Source organism: Stenella coeruleoalba, assembly GCF_951394435.1.
Source record: "Stenella coeruleoalba genome assembly, chromosome: 5".
NCBI classification, from domain to species: domain Eukaryota; kingdom Metazoa; phylum Chordata; class Mammalia; order Artiodactyla; family Delphinidae; genus Stenella; species Stenella coeruleoalba.
Genome location: NC_137150.1, coordinates 17,620,571 through 17,640,038, shown reverse-complemented (window position 1 = coordinate 17,640,038; position 19,468 = coordinate 17,620,571). Strand labels below are relative to the sequence as shown.

Sequence of the window (19,468 nt, the reverse complement as noted above, 5' to 3'; positions counted from 1 at the left end):
TTTTTTTTTATATGGTACATAAGTGTATCATGTGATGAGTTTTGACAAATGCCTATCACTGTGTTTTAAATTGCATTTTGCAATTGGAACTACAAAAAAAGAGATTTTAATTTACATAATCTTTTTTGCTGTTTTCACTTCCACTTAATACAGGGAATAACCTGGGGATTTTTGTTTGTTTTCTGGCAGAAAATGCTTACGTTTAAAAAAAAAGTCAGAGTAAAAGTTAAGTTTACAGATTTCCAGTGACAGATTAAAGAGAGCTAGAAAACTATGGAAAGTGAAAGTTCCGTTTTGTTGCCTACAACTGTATTGTTAAGTTCTAGAAACGTGTTTGAATGGGGAGTCAGGAAGTCTGAATTCTAGAATCTGCGCTGCCACTAATGTGCTGTATGACTGCTGGCCCATCCCTTTACCTCTTGAGGCTGATAATCTAACATTTTATGCTTTGGGAGTAGTTTGATTCCACTGTCTGCTCCATTACAGTCTTTGATTGTAGTTTTACCCTTTGGTACCTCATTGACCAACTGGTCCTGATTTCCTCCACCACATATAACAAGAAGGGTGAGCTATGGACACCACAGGATGATGACAAGCTAGGCTAGTTTATGTACAAAACACATTGCCTGGGTGTCATACGTGCCCTAGACTGCCATCTCTGGACCAGCTCTGCCCCCCGAGGGTCAAAGTCCACCTGCTCCTGGATTCTAGTTTCACCTCCAGGCATCCCTCTATGTACTGGCTTGAAATGTGACTTTCTTGGTGACAAGGATTGTGGTTTTCATTCATTTACTAAACATGTGATAAGCACGTTCTTTTATTCACGACACTGTTTTTCACCTTTATATGAAGAATAGCCTTGGAGATAAGTTGCTTTAGCAATTCCTTAACTGCCAAAACTCTTTTCCTGGCTAAAAACTCAGTCTCATCTAAAAAGCAAAACAACTCTAAAGCCATCCTTCCCACCTGGTGCTTCTCTAATGCCATCGGGCCACCAAGGTAAACAGTCAATCCTCACCAGGCATTCAGGGCTAATATTGTGAATTCCTCTGAGGGTTTAGGGTTGGGACGTAGGGACTGGGTCACCCTGGCTTCGAACCCAGTATTCTGGACGTCAGCTCTAGCCAAGCCTCTTCCTTCTGATCCTGTAAAGCAGGAGGAATACTCTCCTTCCACAAGCTCTGGCACTGTCAGGCAGAAAGAACCGCTCCAAGGAGGAGACCTGCCGCACCAATGACACTCTGTGGTTCAGAGAAGTGAGTTTGGACCCCAGTGGTACCACCAATCCGTGCCATGATCTTGGACGAATGACGGTTTCTTCACATGGAAACAGCGAGAGCTCCGAGCCCAGGGCAGGGGTGAAGCTTCACGGCACCTGCACCTAGCAGGTACCCGATAAATATGCATTATTCCACTCAGAAGATGAAGCAGGATATTCATTTTTGAAAAATATTTATTAAAAAACTAAAGTGAACGTGGCAAAAACAAACAAACGAACCCAACACATTCCTTTAAACAGCAAGCAGATGACACTGGTTATAAAGCGTTTCCAACTCTACTCATCTAGTCTTTCCCACCATCTAAGTCAAGGAGGGCCACTGAAGGAAGCCACGTGTAAACAGGTCTTCTGGACTAGTGATGAGCAAAAACGACGTGAGAGCCATCAAAAGCCATCTGACTTGCTTTCCTAGGCAATCCACCCCGAACACGAGACCGTGACCAGCTCTCAGGACTGTGTTCATGGGGGTCTGTAGTTCTAGTTTTAATTTTGGGGTGGGGGGTGTGTGTGGATGAAATAGTAGAAAGACAAGCGGTATCAGCAGAGGGCAATCTTAAAGCACCTTTAAAATCTGGACCCTTTCCCACAATTTAACCCATTAATTCTCAAACTTTACTGTTGGAAAGAATCCCCTGATGAGATTGTTAAATTCGCAGGCTCCCCAGACTGCATGTTTCAGGTGAGCCCTCCAGGTGACTCTATGCACATTGGTTAGCCATCTGGTTTGAGAAACACTGTTTAAATTGCATTGAAACAATTCACACCCCCTTAAACACGAGATAAGAGTAAACTTAAGGAATCTGCTGACAGTCACTGTGCTTTTGTCAACTTGCAGGGACCAAGGCGGGGAGGCAGGCAGGAAAGGGCCCCCGATTCCTAACATACGGGTCGAGAGGAGCCCGAACGACCTGTCAGGTGCTGTTCAGGAAGTAAATAGAATTGAATAATAAAGTTGATTTTAGGTCACAGAGCGGCCTCCAAATGACTAACAGGCCAACCTCCTCCGTCCCAGTTTAATGAACTTTGTTGAACCAATGCCAGATGGGAAGCTGCCGTTCACACAGAACACGGGGTAACTGTGGGTCTTGACTTGTGAAGACACAGTGAATAAAACATCTATAAAAACCTTTATTAACCATAAAGCACTATACCCAAATCGTTTCAGTACATCACGGACAACACGTAGAAATAGTCACATTGATTCCAAGGTTCCCGTTATCTGCGAAAAGATGTGCTATGGCTGTGTCGAACACCAGGCAGTCGCTGTTCATGATGGCCGAGGACACGCCGTCGTGGATGGACCGGGGCGTGGCCTCCCAGGTCAGTCTCCTCCGGTTCCCGTTCAATTCCAGTCTGTAGGCGAAGTTCTCAGCCTGCTTGCGGGTGCCGATGAGCAGAACGATGGCGAAGAACTGCTGGTGGCCCTCGTACTTCTCTTGTTTCTCCAGCACCAGCATGAAGTGATGGCCGAAACACGACTGCATCATCACCCAGTCCACAGCCCCCGGCAGGTTAATGTCTGTGGCCAGGAAGACGATGTCTTCTCCCTGAAGGGTGGTGATGCTCTTGTGGGCGTGCATGAGATGGGACATCACGGCTTCCAGGGACCCCTGCCACTTGCAGGAAGCGCCGGGACAAGGGCAAGAGTAGGGACGGTATTCACAGATGTCTTCGTGCTCCGGCTTCTCCGTGTGGTGTAGGGTCAGGGAACAGCCCGTGGTGGCGTACTGCGGGGACAGAAAGAGTCAGAGTGAGACCTCGGGCCTCCTCAACCTCTATGGGGGCAAACCTCGAAGAGCCTTCACCCGCTCAGGTTTCCAAGACTTAAACCGCATTCTTATTTCAACTACTTTTGCTCGAGGGGAGTTAAACCTCGAAGACTTCAGAGTCTCAGTGCCTATTCATCCTCAGTACTGCTGTGCGTAAAATCAGGGGCACATCCCAAACCAGGAATGAACTGCATTCCTGCCCCTGTGCCAACACTTAAAAACATGAGAACTCAAGTGCTCTGACTATAAATGTCTCAAACGAAATTGTGAAGCCAGCCCTAGAAAATCTGGCCTTTTCCTTATTTTCTGTGAATTTAAAGAATTTTTTAAAAGAATTTAGAATTGCTTAGGGGTAGGATAAGGAATATATGTTATCTCCAGACTAGTTTTCCCCTACAGACAATTTTGCAGAGAGTATAATTCCCCTCCATTGTCCCTGTCCACTTCTTCCTGGCTCAAATTGTGACCAGCAGGCAGCCTGTGGGAAGGCTGCCCTGTGGTTCCCTGCTCTTGCTGCTGGAGTGACCAGCCCAGGGCAGAAGAGAGCCCGCTGGACTTTCCCCAGACCCCTTCCTCAAGTCCATGTGCACTGCACATCTCTTCATGACCCGGTGGGTCAGGTCCTCGTGACAGGCCCGGTAAGAAGGGGAACTAAAGTGGGTCCTGGAGTGGCCGCTCGTCCTAGATGAGTTTTCTGACAGTCTCTCCCTCCAACGCTGCCTTAATAGGGTGGGAACAAAACCTTTTTCTCCCTGCACTCAGGATGACATTCCTGATGGATAAATCACATCCATCATGAGACAAGACCACGCCAAAAGGAATTAGATTTCTATACCCAACCTTCATAAGAATGACCACGTTAATTCCCAGATACCAGATGGAGAATCAGCTCACAAGCAGACACTTGCCCAGAGTACTATGCTGTTGTTTTGCCGAGGATGACGAAACCTGAATGAACTTTTCAGGGGAAACCAGAAGTTAGCTCCATCCCCCTCGAGCCCAGGGTGGCAGGTATGCCATCTGGGTTCCCCCACTTGGATTCCCCTGCCCCCTGTTGAGACATGAAGACACCAAATAAGTGAAGAGCCACGTCATTTTTCTTCTTTTTCTTTTTTTGGCCGTGCCAGGCGGCTTGCAGGATCTTAGTTCCCCAACCAGGGACTGAACCCAGGACCACAGCAGTGAAAGAGCCAAGTCCTAGCCACTGGACGGCCAGGGAAGTCCCCCGTGTCATGTTTCCAAGATGCTATGTCCAATGCTCAAAAAACAAAACGAAACCCCACAGCTGTTTTTGCTTCTCCCTACCCTGCTTTAGGGAATAAACCCCTTATAAACTTTAAATAGGTCACATTCTCATCTTTACAGCTGAATTCATCACTAGCAATAAGCAGACACTGAGCATCTTCTCCTTTACAAGACCCTAAGCTGTAGTCACTGAGTGGATACAGAGCGGAGAAGGCAGCTACCACCCTTAGGGAGATGAGTCTCCCCTGATATGGAAGAAGAGGGTGGCTTAAAGAGAGAGACGCAGCTCCTTCCTCCTCTGTGCCTAAAGTGAATTATAACGGTCTTCAGTAGAAATTGGCAGAAGTAGTTGACCAGTTACTTACTTTGCCCGTAGGAATTGTGTATTCATCTTTTAAAACCACAGACTAGGGCTTCCCTGGTGGCGCAGTGGTTGAGAGTCCGCCTGCCGATGCAGGGGACGCGGGTTCGTGCCCCGGTCCGGGAAGATCCCACATGCCGCAGAGCGGCTGGGCGCGTGAGCCATGGCCGCTGAGCCTGCGCGTCCGGAGCCTGTGCTCCGCAACGGGAGAGGCCACAGCAGTGAGAGGCCCGCGTACCGCAAAAAACAAAACAAAACAAAAAACCACAGACTAATTTTAAAAGCACAGGTATAAGAAACTTAATCAGGAGAAACAAATTTATTTATCCATATATATTTATAGTTTGTGTTCCTAATAGTGTAAGGCCCTAAAAGACACACCTCTATTAACTGTGTTTTAAATCTAGGGTGAGGCTCGGAACACAGAGCCTTCTGATGGTTTTCTGTGAGTGATGGGTGAGGCGCTTCTGCCGGGTGTTTAAAAACACACATCCACACAATAAAAATAGCAAGAATTGGCCCAGAGCCTGGCAGATTCCCTGGCTGAAACAAGCCCTCAATACTTGGTTCTGAAGACCTTTCAGCATTGGCTGTTTACCACAGCTGCCTAGGAATAATTCCAGGAATGAGATGCACTCTGGCACAGAGTGTACAGAAAAGTACCACCTGCCCCTCTTCCCCAGCCCAAAGCCCCAAACCACTCCAGGTTCACGAAGCCAAACGTACAACAAATATTTATCACCTAGCAATCATTTTAGAACTTTTTCTTGCATAACTCAAGTAGGAATATTTATATTCTGAATTATTGGTTTGCCTTACAAGTCACACACTCTTCCTTCGACCCAAATACAGAGAACAGGGGCCCTCCCCAGATTACACGAATAGACCAGGCATTACTTAGCATCTGTGTGGACAGTGACCTTATGAGAAAAGATCTTGCTACGGCCTCTATTAACTTAAATAAATATAATTTTAAAGTGTTAATGTGCTTACTCTGCTTTTCGTGAACAAGCTGAACATGAATGCCGATCTATTCCTTCTCTTTTCCATCAGGGGCGAGGGTGTGTCTTCGTGACCATTGGCACCACTGTTAGGACGACTAGATTAGAGGTATCTCTCAAAAGGAAAGATCTAAACTTTCAACGTGTGTGCACTCACACGCACACACACACGTGCGCTCTCGTGCCACACTTCATACTTGTGAGAGTCTCGCCATTGTTCTCGAATGACGTTCTTGTCACCTACATTAGGGGCACTCCTCCAGGGATCGGAGGGCAGGCTTCAGGGTCTGGGAATTCCCCGAGACTGTCTATAAAATGGTCTAGGTGCCACTGAGGAGCAAACCCAAACGGCACTGGTCCCTGGGCTTGTGTTTTCTCGACAAGCTCCAAGGATTTCTAAGGGCTGCCAACCTCTGTGGCGCAGATCCCGCCCCCTGTGGTGTTTGCTGTCAGAGGGGCCACATCATGCAACAATAAACAGCTCAAATACATCAGAAGAACGGGTAACTATGCAAAGGAAGACGGGGTGGGGGGCGGTGATAGGTGATTTCAAAGTGGGGAGAGGTGGAGGAAGAGGGCGGATGGGAAGCCTCACTGTGGATGAAGCGGACTGTGGATGGTGCAGGTCCATCCAGTTTTAGCAGAGGGTTAGTGGAGCAAACAGTGGGGATAAAACCTAAGTGAGGAGGAGGGCCCAGGCTCCGTCAGGGACATCACTGACAGTTTAGTTTACTTTCCGGATTTCTCTACGGCACTATTGACAAAGAGCAGATGAGTCTGGGTTTGGGGGGCTGTGCATCCCTGGCCTCTACCCCTCTACCCCACCCACCACGTTCTGACAACCAGAAATGTCACCAGGCCTGGCCAAATGTCTCCTGGGCGGCAAAATCACCCCAGTGGAGAGCTACTGATCTCCAATGAGTGACAGCCTGGCGGGGCTGCCACACTCGCAGCCGCGAGGAGGGGCCACACCAGGAAGCCGTCGGGCGGGTCACCGGCCCAGCCAGCAGGCGCTACCCAGGGCAGCTCAGGAACGCCAGCCCTGACGCACGACTAGACCTTGATGGCCTGTGCAGCGTGGAGGGAGCCTGGGGCACTGGTTCCACCCGTTTCACAGACTGACTGACTCATCCTGGCCACGTCGTCACTGGTGGCCACACCAGGGTCAGAGCTCTGTTTCCAGGTCCTCTGCTGCTCTTTTTCGGCACACGACAGCTTAGGAGTCAGACAGTCTAAGAACCACTCTCGAGAAAAAGAGACAATTTCCATCTGCCTTGATGCCCCGTACCCTCCACGGAACACACACACAACACCCAGCGTCCACAGATACGCTGCTTCTGGAAGCAGGTTCGAATACGAACTTCTTCCTTGGGTGGCAAGGAGATAAAACAGCCCTGATAGCAGCCCACCCTAAGGAATGAGGTGGCGGTACCTCACAAACAAGTAACCGGTAATTAGGCCCTCCCAGCCTTCCCTGGCCTCTGGCAAGAAAGTCCTGAGGCTTCCCTTCTCTCAGTCTGGCTGGGGCCTGCCCACCCAAGGGGAGGGTTCAAAGGATGCCCGCTTTCCTTGAGACGCCGGCTTCTTCACTGCACACTCTTGTTCCTGAGATAAAGCACCTGGGCTGCTTCGCAGAGGGCTGTCTGCAGCCTGGGACACATCCACGGTTATAAATGAGATTTCTCCACCGGCAAGTATCTGCTCGTCTCTTCCGGGGCTGAGTGGGATGTGCTTTAAGTGAACTTCTTTAACGGGAGGTTAGGGGAGACACGGACACACACAGGAGCTCAAAGCTAAAGAAGAATGTGTGTGGCATGGGGGAGATGGCCCAGCAGAGTGAGAAACAAAGCGATGTTGAAATAACATTTCTGACTTCTCTTTTAGAAACTCTGCACGTTGCGATGGCTCAAAAGTCTTGTGCAAACACGTCCTGCCATGAAAAGGGCAACATGTGACCCGGTGCCTCATTCTGATGTCTTTGCAGAGAGCAGTAAATAGCGCCAATTGTTTTCTGGACGTGGGGTTTGAAGGTTGTTTTACTTAGGCTGGAATTTAGACAAGGTTTTTTTCCCTTTTTGGCATAGAGACACCTTGACACTCAAATACACACGACGAGGTGTGTCAGAAACGTAGTCAAACACTAGACACCTGTTATTTACCTAAGAAACGCAGGCATATTGTATTTGTTTATGGAATGGGTATATAAACAGAATTCTTAGCTTGCATGCTAGTTAAGGTCATGGATCCTGTGGCTGGTTTAGAATAAGTCTTTTCACCTATTTAATCAAATCTGAGTCCACGCGATTCAAGAACGACTTGCTGGACTCCCACAATCAACAGTCTATGACACTGGAGGCGCCATGCACAGAAGCAGGTCCCTCCTGGGGACTGTGAGGTAACCGCCTCGCCTCCCCTGCTTACCTCCTAGGAAACAGTGAAATGTATTCGCAGAGTGTCTGCCAGCGCCTCAAACGAGAATGGCTCAAGAGAAACAAAGTACAATATATATTGTGCTGCTGATGCTTATAAACTTTTGAATTAAATCCAAGAAACGACCTTGTCTTGGAGTAAGCGTAAGCAAAAGCAAAGTGCACTTTCTTTCCATCTAAATAAGCTGTCATCATCACAGAATGCACACTGACAGCCAAATGCAATGTCTGACCCTGGACTGGGAAACCAAAATTGCTACAAAGGGCATTGCTGGGGCAACCACTGAAATTTGAATATGGACTATAGATTAGATAAGAATATCTACTGCATATCACATTATCACCTTATTTACATAAACTATTTGTCCGGGGGTGTTTATAGCTTTTCTGAAACCTTACATAGATGGGGAAACATGATGCTTTCGTCGTTTTGATGGCTATATGTCCCTCTTGCTTAAAATGTGTTTACAACCACTGGTAGAGTGGGTGTGATTAGAACTCAAGTACCCAGTGTCCTGTGTAACCTTGGATTGAGCCTACCTACCTACCAAGTCACCTCTGAGTGGGTCCATAAAGCTACCTACTACTCAGCCCTTAGCTGTTATTACCAGTGGAGAATTTCAGACGTGGGCAACAGGAGAAAGTGACATCTCTTCTTTATTATAATAATCATACTCACCCTGCATCTGTCTGTCTAGCATCCTTCCTCTAAGAACTTCAGCGGATTTTCACTTAACTCAAACGGTATATTCCTCACCTCTGCTATGAGGTAGTGCAAAGACATAATTATCTACCCATAGTGCAGTAACAGTTTCACAGAGAAGACAGTGTCACTCAGTACTTGAGCTGTCAAACAGTGGTGAGGCTAAGAAAATACTGACATTTAACTTTATAAAACTTTCTTCCGGAGAAGGCAATGCTAATTCACATCTTAGGCTCAAAAATTCCTCCTTTTTGCCTAAGAAAAAGTCGACGAGCCTCACGGGGCAGAGTTTTCTTACTGAAGGGGACTTGGTGGAAGAGTCTGGCATCTTATTATTGCAGTCATCTGAGAACATCCTACTCTTGGGGAGGGGTGTGTGTGCGTTTGGCCTTACAAGGACTCCTTGGGCTGGCAGGGGGTTCTTTTTAATCTTGGAAATGTTAAACAAAAGTTGACTTTTGACCAAATATACCTCTCATCTGACCATAGCTCGAGCTAGCAGGCAACCCCACAATGGCTTGGAGAACCAGTTTCGTAAGGTCCCTTCAGAGTCTCTGTTCAAGCAAACAAAAGCATCGTAAAGTAGGAGCTGGAGTGAGAGGCGGTATGGGCCTTGTCCAGACTTTCTCAATACACCCTTCCCGCCAAGCTCCCACCTGCATGATCACGTTCACTGCCCTGCCCACCCTTCCAACGGCGCTACGATCCCTCTGGACGTTTTTCTCAGTGAATGCAACTGAATTCACAAGAAGGCTGAAGTGGTAGGGTTACCAGATGTAGCAAATGAAGATACACGCAGCTCAGTACGTTACAGACAACGTTTGGGTTATACTTATATCAAAAAGTTATTTATTTGAAACTCAAATTTAACTGGGCATCCTGTATGCCCAGTTAAATAAAAGGCCCCTTCTGGTACCACTACTGCCATCCCTCCAAAAGCCACCACGTGAGGCTGGGATCCCTGTTCCTCAGCTGGTGGAGTTGGTAGCAGAAGGGGCAGGAGGCTATGTCTAATTATAAGGCACATTCTGGAGTTTCTGCTCCCCAAACTAACAAACTTTGGGCAGATCTCTTAGGGGGGATGCTAACCGTGTCCTACTTCCTTTACAAAGTAATTAGGAGGATAACGTGAGGTAATGCACCCAGCTCGGACCAGGTAAACAACATTTTCTACAAGCACTGGCCTTCCACACAGCCCCATCAGGATCTTCCATCCCTTCCTTCTCTGTGGGCATGCCGCTGCTCATCCTTTTTAATTTTAAAAAACATTTTTATTTATTTTTGGCTGCGTTGGGTCTTCATTGCTGCGCGCGGGCTTTCTCTAGTTGCGGTGAGCGGGGGCTACTCTTCCTTGTGGTGTGCGGGCTTCTCATTGCGGTGGCTTCTCTTGTTGCACAGCACTGGCTCTAGGTGTACGGGCTTCAGTAGTTGTGGCACACGGGCTCAGTAGTTGCGGCTCACGGGCTCTAGAGCGCAGGCTCAGTAGTTGTGGCGCACAGGCTTAGTTGCTCCCCGGCATGTGGGATCTTCCCGGACCAGGGCTCGAACCCGTGTCCCCTGCATTGGCAGGCGGATTCTTAACCACTGCGCCAGCAGGGAAGTCCTGCTCATCCTTTTTAATGCAGCTCCAACACCACCACTGAGGGAGGCCTCCAGACTCCTCTGCTCCTACTACTTCAGAAGGGCCCTGTTGGCACATCTATCTCCAGAGTTAGACTCAGAGTTTCAGAAGGATGGCGTGGGAGGGGTGGGGCGATGGCTGGCTAGGCAGATGGTTTGTAGGAAGAGAGGGCTTGGGGCTGCAGGGGATTCCAAGGCAGGGGTGGGTCTGATGAAAAGTTAGTGGGTCATCAGGAGGGGCCAACTCTCACCTGATGTTACATGAGGGAGAAAAAGCAGGCAGCAGCATTAAGAAAAGCAAAAGGATAACACCCATTGCTGGTGACGCTGGAGAGAAGTGGGCACTTGATTGTAAATGATTCTACGTGAGAAGGCAATGTGGCTGTATGAGCAATAGCTTCTGATTTCTGCACCTACCCTTTGGCCCTATCGTTCAACATCTAGGAATTTATCATTAGGAAATAATTATTTTCTTATGCACAGGGATTCAGTTATAGCAGTACTTTTCTTTCTTTTCGTTTTAAACACAGTAAGAAAACAGAATGATTTAAATGACCACAAACTGGAGTTGGATTAAATAACTGATACATTCATAATCAACATTCCATTCCATAACATTCCAGAGTTATGGAGCTGCAATACTATGCAGCCATTAAACAGGATCTTAAGGAATATTTATCAGTGTGGAAAAGCAGTCACAACGTGTTAGATGAAAAACCAGGTTATGAAATAGTATGTGGATTTCCCATCTGACTTGTTTTTTGTTGTTTGTTTGTATATTTTGATGTAGCGGTAAGTTTGCAAGGACCTGTGCAAAAATGGTGCAGTGGCTATTTTAGGTGGTGGGGATTACGGAAAATAATATCAAATTGAAATCTCCCATATGTTCTACATTAAAAATAACGATCATGGGCTTCCCTGGTGGCGCAGGGGTTGAGAGTCCGCCTGCCGATGCAGGGGACACGGGTTTGTGCCCCAGTCCGGGAAGATCCCACATGCTGCGGAGCGGCTGGGCCTGTGAGCCGTGGCCGCTGAGCCTGTGCGTCCGGAGCCTGTGCTCCGCAACGGGAGAGGCCACAGCAGTGAGAGGCCCGCATGCCGCAAACAAAACAAAACAAAAAAAAAACCCAAAAAAACCAACCAGAGTAAGAGGTAGCCTGGGGAAGAAGGAGTGAGCCAAAGACACTACCTTTATTGATTGAAAGTTATAAAACAGGGCCCAGGTCCACACATTTAACACAGGTTACCTTCCAACCATCTCGACAGTGTCTGTGGCTGAAAACTGGGAAGGGGATAACCTTTTACTCACAGACACTGTACAGTGTAAAATTCATTACAATAAAGCCTTTACCCAACTGGAAATGAGAATGACAGCTTCCCGATTTTTAAGAAACGAATGGAGAAAGATGCACACGTGGGGCAAAGTTGATGAAATTCTGCTAGGGAATTTTCTGTATCTCTCACAAGCATCAGAAAGTACACTCAGGTTTAATATAAAAACACATTTGCGGGCTTCCCTGCTGGCACACTGGTTGAGAGTCTGCCTGCCAGTGCAGGGGACACGGGTTCGAGCCCTGGTCTGGGAGGATCCCACATGCCGCGGAGCAACTGGGCCCGTGAGCCACAACTACTGAGCCTGCGCGTCTGGAGCCTGTGCTCCGCAACAAGAGAGGCCACGACAGTGAGAGGTGCACCGCGATGAAGAGTGGCCCCTGCTCGCCACAACTAGAGAAAGCCCTCGCACAGAAACGAAGACCCAACACAGCCAAAAATAAATAAATAAATTTATTTTTTTTAAAAAAAAGTAAAATAAAATAATTTTTTAAAAAATTTAAAAAGAACCCCCCAAAACCACATTTGCTCAGGAAGCCTTTCTGTGTGACTCACCAGCAACACACAATGGCTCTGAAGGCTGGTGTTCACTCTGGCAAATGTGTACCGACTCTGTGCCCCTTTCAAGGAGTGAGGAGGACCTTACGGGCGGGAATGAGAAATGCCACAGTTCACAAATTTCATCAGATGTGCAAGTCTGGCTCTTAAGACATTTTACACTGAGGTCTTACTGTAGTCATTTGTATACAGCACTTTACATGCGGCTTCACAAAAAAAGGGCAACTCTAATCCATTCCTAGGCTGGGGACTTTATAGGTCAGACCTGCTGTACCTTTTGGCTCTGCTTGTACTAAAGATCACCTCTAAGTAACAATGATTTAGTCTAGTTCCAGGCGGTGGCGACCTGTGAAACATCTTTGGCCAACTCTGTGGAGAATCAGCATTAAACGTTGGTACTCTTTCCTAGTTGGGGCTTCTGTTCTTGATTTTATATTCAAAAGCTGTCAACTTTGTTCTTGAAAATCTTGAGCCTCTCCAGAAATGCACATGGACCCCAGTGCCTGCCAGCACAGGCTTTTAGGAGGCAACCTGGTCAACTTCAGCCGGGAGTGAGGACGGCAGGGACGATTTCCAAAGTAAAGGATTTTGTCTTAGGGGAATTACTGAGGCTCAGAAGAGATCTTTGAAATTGTTTTGGCAAATCAGCTTATACCCTCAGAATTTTAGGTGACTGATCGCCCATCACCTAGCAACCACTGTGATCCCACCCATCTTCCATCTGATTTGGTGAAGCAGAAGCCCTCTGCAGCACTTCTGATCTGACAGCGCCCACCAGCTAGGGGTTATCTCCGTTCTTTTAAACTGACGAACAAAAAGGTTCAAGGAAGAAGTGACTGGACTGAGGTCACAGAAAGCCAGGAGGAGAACCCAGTCCTGTCTCCTGCGTAGTGCCCTTTTCCCTTGGACAGCTCGCTAGATTCCCAAATTTTAGGGCAAAAAAAGATCCTTGGTATAATCATTTAGTTCAACTCTTTCTCTTAAAGGCACTCAGGTGCCTTGTACAAAGTCAAACATCTAGTCAGTGGGACAACAGTTCAGGTCTCCCAAAGGCCAGAAGGTTGAGCATTCTCTCTGGGCAAAACAAAGATGAAAAGGGAATAAGCTGTAACAGTTGGGGCCTATCAGAGTTTCAAAGTTCATGCATGCTCAGAGTTAAATGAGAACGTCCAGTCTCAATGGATGCTTTCTAGAAGAGAACCAGGTCAGAGGTTGCACACTGGCAGCTGGAATTTGGTCTGCAGACATGGTTGGTTGGGCCTGCAAGTACTGGCTTTACATTTGAATTTGGCCAATGTTAAAGAAAAAAAAATTGAGATTTTAAAAAAAATTTATTTATTTATGGCTGCGTTGGGTCTTCGTTGCTGCGCGCAGGCTTTCTCTAGTTGCGGCGAGCGGGGGCTACTCTTCATTGGGGTGCGCGGGCTTCTCATCGCGGTGGCTTCTCTTGCTGCGGAGCATGGGCTCTAGGCGCGCGGGCTTCAGTAGTTGTGACACACGGGCTCAGCAGTGGTGGCTCGTGGGCTCTAGGACACAGGTTCTGTAGTTGTGGCACACGGGCTTAGTTGCTCCGCGGCATGTGGGATCTTCCCAGACCAGTGCTCGAACCCGTGTCGCCTGCATTGGCAGGCGGATTCTTAACCACTGCGCCACCAGGGAAGCCCAAATTGAGATATGTAACATTCAAAAAATCCAGATTTCTGGCTTTTCTTGAAAAAATCCAAAGGTCTGGCATGGCTGCATCCACATTCCCATCCCTGCCAACCGGCCAGACTCAGGCAAAAGTTGCCCTCTTTGAAGGTGGCATGTGTGGTCCAACTCCCAACCACCCCCACTGCCCCTGACGTCACCCGAACCTGAGGCCACGTGTCAGATGCCTCTGTCCCTTGCATTACCTGTCCCTGCTGGTATTTACAATTTGTCCCTAGATGAGTCTAGATGACTAGATGAGTCCACACTGAGGAGCTTTTAACTTTCAGCTGGATTATCTAATTTGACTTTTTTTTTTTGAGCGACACTAACAACACTGTCACAATCCAACTGCAGGGAAGACTTAATCTGACAGAGGCTTTCCAGTTCCATAATTATTTGGTGATAATGCTGTTAGAAACTTTTAGAGCAGCCAGAGAAAAAGTGGAAAGAAAACGTCTCACAGTGTAAGTGGGCTTCGATGGTTGAACATTTCCCACGGCTGCGAAGAGAAATACTTGGCTAATATGAAAATACACTGTTGAGTGGGGGGCGCCAATGTGTCAACCTTCACTTCTCCCCCTACACCCACGCTCCCCGGAGGTGGCGGTGGGTTTGAGATAAGGGGATAGGATGCCTAAACTTCTCAGGCGTGGCACAGGCCATAGAATGGACTAAAAATACCACAGGTGGCAGACAGCCATGCTCTGATAGAGATCCTTTTTTTAAAAGGAGACCTGAGCTAATAGCGCATATGGTGCCCTCTATCAGAGGTGCTGGCAGGACTCTAGCCTTTAATTATGTGACCCCACACCTGCATAAGGAAGCTATTTGACAACGCATCCATTTTGGGGGCAACTGAAGCACAAGCAGTTCAGAGCTGGGTTGAAATCCCCCCAAATATTAGGTCTGTCGGCGGTTCCCTCCCTCCTCTCCCCGCCACCCCGCCGGATCTTCTCACTCCACAAGCCCTACCACATTCCTGCCAATGAATTTTAGAGTCAGCATCTATGTTGTCTCATTGGGACGTGTCCATCTGGTGAACTCATCCAGTCGGATGATTTTGTTACCGGTGTCAACCTCAAGTTATGCTTTGGAGCCTTGGAGTATAAGCTCAGATTCAAATCCCTACATAGTGAGTAGTACAAAGGATGTGTGCCTTCCGAATGCAGGTTTATGGGCTGGTCCACTGTGTGATCTCGACAAGTCACTTAACACTTAACCTCTCTATAGGCGCTTGTTTCCTCACCTGCGGAAAAGAAAAGCAAACTCATAAAAGATGACCCATGCAGAGGAGCTGGCACGCAAAGGGCATCCAACAAGCATTCCACAGAGCCTCCCTTCTTGTCATGGAATTCTGGAAGCTACAGGTCCTCAGAAGTTGAACAGTCCAATCTCCTCATTACAGATGAGGACATCAAGGCCCCCAGAGGTGGTCTCGCAGGCAAACAATGGCAGTGCTAGGCAACTCCTGAGACCTGGCTTCTGGTATTTTACCCAACATCCGTTTTTTCCCATGAGCCAGCCCATGAGACAGACTCAGAGCAGGTAGGGACAAGTGACAAGGCAGTCCCTATGATTTGCAGGGGCAAGTGTGAGGCATAGGGCCTGCTAGGCAGACCTAGTTTGCTGAAGTTTGCCACAGACCTCACCATTCCCTATTGCTCTCGGCCTCCCCAACAAACATTATCGCAGCTGCTTGCTGAGCCTCTGTATCCAGCCAAGTTTGGTTGATCCAAACCAGCTGGCTGAGCTGCCCTGTCGACAGTCTGGATTACTGATCACCCAGAGTTGAGGCATGCATACTCCAGCTCTGCAAATCTCACACATATGCATGTGCACAAAAGTGAGCCCCCAGGTCACTTTCTAAGCTCGGTTCCTGGTCTGCAGGGCGATGGTTGACCCTGTCTAATTTCAGCTTGCAAAGCGATGGCTTGTCCAAGTGCAGTCTTACAGAATGGGAACTTGAAAAATCACTGACATGTACAGAAACGCTGGATACCCTTGATTCCCAGGAGAACTCTTCTTCAAGAGAGACCTCACATTAGGAAAGAACACATGCTTCAATAGGAACCAGAATCTTGGATCCTGAAAGTGAAACTTCATACTTCAGACAGCATGTTGTAACTGTCCCTTTCCCTTTCTCTAGGGATCAACATAATGCTTTTATGATACTGCTTTTTAAAAATAAATTAGGGATAGCTGACTGATATCCAATGCTCATTTGTGACCTGCAATTCATCTAAAATAATTTCTTTTATCAGCCACTGAAGGTTTGGGGGAAAGTGAAAGGCTGAGAAGATGGCTCCCCAGAAACCCTGTGGGGCATCCACCACCTCCTCACCCAGGCCCCACAAAATATCTCAAACCTCAAATATCCACTCTTATGTCACCTATCGCCAAACCTTCTCTTGATCACTAGGCTGCCACCTTCTTCACGACCCTAAGAAAATTTTGGAACTATTTTGTCTAAATTTTATAACAACCTACTACTGGGCTGGGTGAATTAGGAAGCACTACATGAGGAGTAGTTGAAAGCGGAGTCATTTATTAAGGTTGACTGAAAACCCACAGCCCAGACACGGCTTCAAACCCTTATTTGAATACGCTATTTTAGACTTGATTTGCGGTACGGCACAGACCAAATTAAATCACTCATTTTACTGACTTGAGTCCCAAGCTTCAATTCTCTGCTGGACTATTTTTAATTTAAAAATAAGCTCTTGCCCTATAAAAGTCAGCAGCAGCAATGCAAGACAGCCTAAATGGCCCAAGAGACAGTAGTTACTTTTACAAAAAAACACAGAAGTATTAATGACGTTATTTCTAAGTTCAGAGAGTGAACTTTATAGTAAAATTCTAGGTTATAATAAGGTAACATAGAGAGGTATGTCTCTGAAACTGCTCCTGAAGATATTTAAATAACAGATGTAGGTAAACAGATGCTACAATATGACCACACAATGCAATATTATGCAGTCATTTAAAATACAAGGAGGTAGAGCTAGGTTGCAGATATAGAAAAATACGTGTGATGAAACGAATTTAAGACAGCAAGTTGCAGAAGCCATTTTTGGAGAAAAACTTATGTGTGCATATATAAACCTTTCTGACACTGACATCTACGATTCTATATTCAGCTGCGGAAGAGCATATTTATATATGGTTAGAAAAAACCCTATGCAGATGCATACTAAACCTAACATTGGTGGGAAAGGAGGTGCGACAACTTGCTCTTCCACTTGACTTCTTGTCTCAGTGATGTGCTTTTTTTTTTTGCAAGATCATCGATAATTTTTTTAACTAAATAAAAAATAAAGTGATGGGCTTTAAAGAACTGTAACAACCGCTCCTGCGTGCCCTTCCTGTTAAATTCCCATCAACTCTTGCTTTCACCCCACTTAGTGAAAAAAACACAACTCCCCAGTTCTTGGAAGCCTGGGAGAGGGAAAGGCGTGGCTTACAGGGTTCTCTTGTTGCTGGAGGAAAACAGGCTGTAGGCACCCTTTTTTTAGCTACCCTCCCGAGGGCTCCCACGTGTCAGGGGTGCGCTGAAAGCAGGCGCGGGGTGCAGGAGGAATACAGTAGCAATTCTTCCAAGCCCAGCGCTGGTAAAGGGTGCGTTTGGTTCGCCCTTCCCCCCCCTCCTCAATCCCCCAAAGATAGTCAGCTTCCCGGTCCAAGTTTTACTTGGGCGGCCCAGCTCTACCCTGCCTGAGTACACGTCTGCAGAGTACGCAGGCTCCGGGTGGGGAGAGCGTGAAGTGTTCTAACAACGATCGCGTGCCAATTAGGCTGGGGTCAGTGATCGGGCAGCTGTCAGCCCAGAGCTACTCTCAAAGTGGACAGGTGGGCATGGGGGAGCGTCGACAAGGTGTAAACATTTTTTTTTTTTTTTTTTAATAAGAGAGATGCCACCTGCCTCTCAGCGCCTGAGAGTGGGCTGGAGGACACAGGAGTTCCGGGAGGTCGCCGGGTGGAGGTGCGCGGCTGGCACCTGGGCTTACCTTGCAGGGAAACAGGACTGCCGAGGCCACCTTCTCCATAGCCAGGTTCCTGATGCTGGGCGTCAGGGCGCCCCTGCACGTCGGGCAGCAGCTCAACTTCTGGCGGCATTGGTTACACACCAAGTGCCCGGCCTGGCACTGCAGGATGGGGGGCAGGACATAGTCAAAGCAGACCGGGCACTCGAAGAGCGAGGTCAGCTCGTGGTGTTGCGGGGACACCGGGCCAGCCCCGCCGCCGCCGGGGCCCGAGATCACCGCCGCCGCGGCGGGCACCGCGGACGAGCCGGGGCCCGCAGCCGAGATGGTGGCGGCGGCCGGGGGCGCAGTCGGGGACTGAGCGTGCTGGGGCTGCGGCGGCGGCTGCTTGCTGCAGGGTTTGTTAGCGCTGGGGCCGGTGGAGGACGGGCGGCTCATCGCGTTCCGAACCAACCATGGAACTGCGGGCGCCTGCCTGCCGCGGGGCCGCCGGGGTCAAGGCGGTGCGCGCCCCGCGGGCGGCGGGCTCCTGGGCAACGCCACCGCGCCCAGCCCGGGACCGAGCAGCGGAGGCGGTCGGCGCCGGGCAGGCGGGGGAGGGGGGCCGAACCGCGCTGACGATCTCCGCGGTCCCCGGCGCTCCGAACACCCCTCCGCGCCCCCAGACTCCTCCTCCCGGAGGCGTCGCAGCCCCGAAGCCTAGCGGTGCGCAGAACCACGGCCCACTCGCTCCTGGAGCGGCAGCTGACGCAAGCCCCGGGGGCGCGCGCGGACGTGACGCTTGGATACGTGTGCGGCCGCCCAGGCGCGCGGGGACTGGCAGAGCCACCCTGCGCTGGAGCGCCGGCTCCGCCCGACTCCAGCTGGCAGCACGGGGAACCGCCTAGCGCGGGCGCTTCCTGCCGGGGCTGAGGGCCCGACCCGCGCCAGTGAGCATGTCCGGTCGCCGCTGTAGCCGCCGCGCGCGGGGTCTTGATTTTCCGGGCTGCGGAGGCGGGGGCCGCTCTTTGGGAAGGCCTTGCCCAAGCCCTCTGGCCGCACCCCGGGGAGTCACGCCGACGCTTCCCGCGGGCGCAATCCAGGACAACTTTAGGCGGGGCGGGGCCTTGGATGGTGGGCGGGGCAGGACGCGGGCGCCCGACTACAACAGGTCGGAAAAAACCGAGACGTTTCACTTCCCTGGGTTGAGTCAGCAGCGCGCGGGGGAGGCGTGCCGCTCGGCCAGGCCAGCTTTTAGTCTGGAGCGCGGGGTCAGGACCCGGAGCTTTGGGCGAGAGCAGGGCAAGGGTCTGGGGTTGGGTCTGCAGCGGGCGCGGGACCTAGTGCTGGGCTGTTAGGGGTGTGTTTGGGTCACTCCTTTGTCCTGCTTCCCAAGATGGAGAGGAGGTAAACTACTCCTTTCTCATCGGACCTGCCGAAGCCTTCGTTGAATCGAGCGCCTTTGACTTGCTAGCAGGCCGGGGAGGGAGTTCGTGGACAGAGTTGGCTAAAAGGAGAGT

The 19,468-nt window shown here is 49.2% G+C and overlaps 1 protein-coding gene across 1 annotated transcript; it reads right to left on the bottom strand.

The window, feature by feature from the left end:
* Positions 1-1,483: 1,483 nt before the first annotated feature.
* SIAH2 (siah E3 ubiquitin protein ligase 2) lies at positions 1,484-19,051 on the bottom strand. Its single transcript, XM_079922768.1, has 2 exons — positions 17,994-19,051; positions 1,484-3,006 (listed from the first exon to the last, which is right to left on the bottom strand). Exons 1-2 carry the CDS (start codon positions 18,405-18,407, stop codon positions 2,449-2,451), a joined length of 972 nt encoding a protein of 323 aa, XP_079778894.1. The 5' UTR covers positions 18,408-19,051; the 3' UTR covers positions 1,484-2,448.
* Between the last annotated feature and the right edge of the window lie 417 nt (positions 19,052-19,468).

What these genes read in the sequence shown, in the direction of transcription:
- SIAH2 (XM_079922768.1), bottom strand. Translation starts at nt 18,407, where the DNA reads ATGAGCCGCCCGTCCTCCACCGGCCCCAGCGCTAACAAACCCTGCAGC. An exon ending in CAGTCCTGTTTCCCTGCAAG is followed by an intron (nt 3,007 to 17,993) that starts GTAAGCCCAGGT and finishes CTGTCCCCGCAG; the next exon opens with TACGCCACCACGGGCTGTTC.